This window comes from Hipposideros armiger, unplaced genomic scaffold (genome assembly GCF_001890085.2).
Source record: "Hipposideros armiger isolate ML-2016 unplaced genomic scaffold, ASM189008v1 scaffold_416, whole genome shotgun sequence".
In the NCBI taxonomy this organism is placed as follows: domain Eukaryota; kingdom Metazoa; phylum Chordata; class Mammalia; order Chiroptera; family Hipposideridae; genus Hipposideros; species Hipposideros armiger.
The window spans coordinates 425,650-430,290 of record NW_017731766.1 but is presented as its reverse complement, the minus strand read 5'-3'; the positions used below and the strand labels follow the sequence as shown (position 1 = coordinate 430,290).

Sequence of the window (4,641 nt, the reverse complement as noted above, 5' to 3'; positions counted from 1 at the left end):
TTGTTCCATTGACAATTTCTGAATAAGGTCTACCCTGATTATTCTAAACTGTACCCCCTGCATGACCCTCCTGCCTCACCTTCCTTATTGTCCTCTATAGACTGACCGTATTATATAATTAGCTCCGCTACTTTATCTCCAGTGCCTAACATAGGTGGCATGGCAATGGGTGCTCAACAAATAACTTGTTGGATGAATAAACAAATGACCTCTCCAAGGAAGTAATGATTGAATTGAGATCTCTTGGTGGAGGAGTTAATTCAACATTTTAAAGAAATTAGTCAGAACTCAAAATAATAAAGATTGTGTAAAATGTCATAAACTCATTATCTTTGGATTTAGCAACATAAACATGTTCATGAGATATAATTTATTTTCTTCCTCTGGTGTTATAACAAAAAATAATGCATAAGATAAGTGATGGCATAGATGATTTCTCTACAATTTGTACGTGGTTTTCTCCTGCCCTCTGCAATACTGCTCCAAAATGTTAATCAGAGTTTAGAATTCTTTCTGCTTAGTTATTAGTTACATATTATATTTCTTTGTTTCTTGCTCAGAAAAAAAAAAAGAGTGGAAGGGAGCTCTTCCCAGGTAAGGAAACACAGATACAAATTTAATAATTATCAAGCAATATTATATGAACTATGCTTCAATAAAATATCACATTGATGAGACTAATTTCATTACCAACAGCTATATGGTTAACTAATTTTGACATGAAAGAGCTTTAATATGTGCTTAATTGATTTAAGGCTCAATCAGATCACCCAAAGTCATAGTCAAATCCTTGTGATGCGTGCAGTCTGGTCTCATCATGCATCACAAATTCCAGGGTAAGGACAGTGCATTTGCGGACACCCCCCTTCCCCCGAGTCAAATCCCACAAAAAGAAAATGGCCTACCTAATGCCACTCTTGCAGCAGAAGCATCATAATTAATCCAGAAGGAGACCCAGGAGAGGATAGTGATCAGGATGGAAGGCATGTACGTTTGCAGGATAAAGTAACCAATGTTTCTCTTAAGCTTAAAGCTGAGAGACAACCTGGGATAGGAACCTAGAAAGGCAATTTTAGAACATCATCATTATCAATCAATACTTGTAGGATACTTCCCCTTAGAGTCCTATAAACAGTTTGTAGATCTTCCTAAACTTAACTTTAGTTCTGGGTGAAGAGCACTTTCTCCTGCAAAAGATGTCTGGAAGCTCTAAGTTGTTAAATAGCAGGAGTGGCTCAGTGTTAAATACATCCCATCCTCATCAATAATTAAAGGAATGCCTGGTTTTCTCCACTTAGCCTCATATAGTGGGTCAAAGATACTCATTCTCTACAACTGTGATGAGAAGACAACTGGGACAGTCCCTTTGTCCCTTCTCAACTGTTTCTCAGCAAGTCCATCCGGTAAGTCATTTTAAATGTAAGATTAAGGCTGCATACTCCAATGACAGTAAAAGTTACCTCTTCATAAAGCCCCAGGGTGATTTTAAGCCTGGGATCAATGGCTATGCTTCTAGTAATACAATACCTCCCTGAAATTTTGTGAAGGTTTTCATGTGTATGCATTATTATTATTTTTTTATAATTACTGCATCCCTCGGAGTCCTAAAGGGATCCCTGACCCACCCGAAGGTGGAGACTCACTGCTCCTGAGCAGTATTTGTGATACAAATAACTAAAGGATCACGCTCCTGAAGTGGGGTTCTTTGCGGTGATATGTGGTGTTACACTTTAGACAAGCTGTGTAACTGAACACAGCCTTAGAACAAAATGATTCGCATTGAGAAATAAGTGTGTGTTGAGGGTGGGGATGAAGTATTCTCACTAAATAAAAGAAAGCCTTTTCTAGCTTTTTGGGGCTAAACCAAGTATCTTAAGATTAAAGTAAAAGTATTTTAAGTAGGAACTCATTTCTACAGTCGCAGTGATTCAGAGCAGGACCTCACACTTAGGAAAAATTTCTATTCTTCTTCTTCTTCTTGTTTTTTTAAAGCTAGAGGCTACATTGTGTTCTTACTAAGTCATACAGCTGTCACCTACAGTAGTTTCCAGGGACAGACGTGCCTGAGTCCTTTGCAGAGGGGCAATTCAAAACCTATAGTTACAGTACAATCTGCTCTGTGTGGGTAATTAATTTCAATAAGAAAAACATAAAGATGGATATTCCTGTGGGCCTATTATTTTTCCCTTAATGAATATGCAGCAAACTATTGCTTTCCTGGGCTTTTTTGGTTAAAAATTTGTGCTAATGAAACCAAGTTAGAAAACCTAAAACCTCAATACTGGAAGTGTGAGGATGGCAAAGGCGCAGGATAATCTCAACACCTGGAAGGGTTTTTCACTCCAAAGCACGAGGCAATGATATGTAAAGGAACTCCTACCCTTCGAGGGAAAAGTGAATTTCTCGTCTCCCACTCTCTTTAGAGAACTGCATTGTGATCAGACTTGAGTGAACAGTGACTTGGCTATCCCCAGTACATTTGGAAAAAAACTATGAGCAATTCTGTGAGAGGAATGAAGTTGAGGGAAGAACTCTGACTGAGGTCTTCATTTCTCTTTCTGTATTTTGTCTCCAACATTGAGTCCCTTCTCTGGTAAATGAGAGACACAGAGCCAACCCTCTCGGCTTTGTTGGAAGTGCCTTCTGGAAAATAACCAGTGGCTGACAATGCGCAAGGCCTTGATGGGGAACTGAGGGTTTTCAGCAGATCTAAGGCTTCGAGAGCCCCCATCCTTCCCTGGGAACCAAAACTGAAATCAGGGAACCCCTTTTCCAAAAGGTGGTGAAGGTTCTTTTACCTTAATCCTCTCCCCTGATACAAACCTGTGGAAAACACCACCTTCTTGGTGATAAGTTTGTAATCTACAATAGAGAACTGCGGAAGTTCGATCTTTGTTACTCCTGTTACTGCGTTATCGTCGCCGCGCCAGTAAAACTCAATGTCGTCAGTGGTGTATCCATCTGTAAAAGGGAACATACACACACAGAGATATACAAAACAAAACAAAAAGAATCAAGTTTAGAAGGTGACTATGTAAATGATAATAGGTACCAGGCTAAGCACCTCAAGTACATGACCGCATTTAACCCTCACAACGACCTTATGAGGGAAGTATAATTAGACCCATGTGAGGCAATGGGGACTTAGATAAAATAACAGCTTGCTTTAAGTCTTGCAACTAGGAAGTGGTAGAGTGCGACTTGAATCTAGGTTTATCTGATTATGAATGTCCTTCTCTCAAATATTATCAGATTATCATATACCCTGAATGGCACTCTAAGCGAAGACAAAAGAAGAGGAAAATCATTTAAGTTCTCAGGACAGCACAAAAGGCTATCAAACTCTCCCATCCCAACATAACATATTTGAATTACAATATATTTGCGTTTCAAGTCAGAAGTGATTGTGAAGAAGTGAGTCATCATTTTTTAATATGCATAGACACGATCTCCAAATTTGATTTTGCAGCATATCTAAATTCCAAAAAGAAAAAAAACTCCCCCCCCAAAAAAACCCCACAAAACATTAATTCCAACAGTTTTAAGGAGTGAATACAAATGTGTAGTATATACTAAAAATGCACAGGGCATTTAGAACTTACGCTTGCATTCATTCAGCAATTATTTACTAAGCACCTACTGTGCCCATCAGTACACAGTTGCTGGGGATAGGACTCTGTAATCAATGCATGTCCTCTGTTATAATGATACTTTCAATTCATGGGGCAGAGTAGAAGAAACACATATATCTTAATTAGTAAGCATGCATATAACTGCAATTAATAAGCACATATTAGATTTTAAACAGTGCTATATAGGGAAGCTTGCAATGAAATCCAGTGAATATAAATATTATATAAACTAACCCACAAAAAATATCCCCCCCCAAAAAATAATATACATTATATATCACATTTATCTCTTCAAAGAACTTTTGCACAAGTATTGCCGATAGGACAGATATGGCTCACCCAACTTCAAAAGCAACCAACCAAATCAAAAGACTGCTTAAGTTCTTGGACTTTTGACATGTGACTAGTTAGTACAACACTGAGGACTAGAGTGCCAATCCTTAACTCTCAGCTTTTGTGATTTTCAATAAACCATATTTCCTCCAAAGAGAGAGAGTCAAATCTCCAAAAAGTAGAAACAAATTATTTTTCAAAGAACTACCATGCCCTCCACTTAAGAATTTCCAACCACCATAGCACAGCTCAGGCACTGTCTTCATTTTTCTAGAAATCTGCAGTCCTCTTTATTCATAGGAACAACCATTGTCATCTGTGCAGAAATACAGGTTTTTGGGAGAGTTATTGAGACTTGAATTTCTGGCTTTGCAAATGCAGGCTTCTGGGTAATAGCTAATGGTTTTAAAAAGGCTTGCTTAGTTGCGGATATCATAATTATATGGTAATCAGAAATTGTAGAGTTTTAATAAATATCACCAACATTTTTATTAGCATGATCTCATTTAGAGTCCTTTGTTTTAGACAATGTCTTTCTTCATGTAAAACTCTGATTTTAAAGGACAGTCCACATATTAAGTGAACGACATAGGAAGCAGATTCTCAGAAAAGGTCTCACTTCCCATTATCTATCTCATATCCTTCACGTTATCCTTAGAACTGATGTGTCTGTCCC

At 37.9% G+C, this 4,641-nt stretch overlaps 1 protein-coding gene across 2 annotated transcripts in view; it reads right to left on the bottom strand.

Moving 5' to 3' along the window:
- The window catches only part of GABRB2 (gamma-aminobutyric acid type A receptor subunit beta2), a 218,847-nt gene that overhangs the window by 40,780 nt on the left and 173,426 nt on the right, over positions 1-4,641 (bottom strand). For both annotated transcript variants that reach the window (XM_019664092.1, XM_019664093.1), the window contains exons 6-7: positions 2,824-2,961; positions 906-1,058 (exon numbers count right to left, since the gene is read on the bottom strand). In XM_019664092.1, coding sequence (XP_019519637.1) covers positions 906-1,058; positions 2,824-2,961 — 291 coding nt within the window. The remainder of the gene's footprint in view (positions 1-905; positions 1,059-2,823; positions 2,962-4,641) is intronic.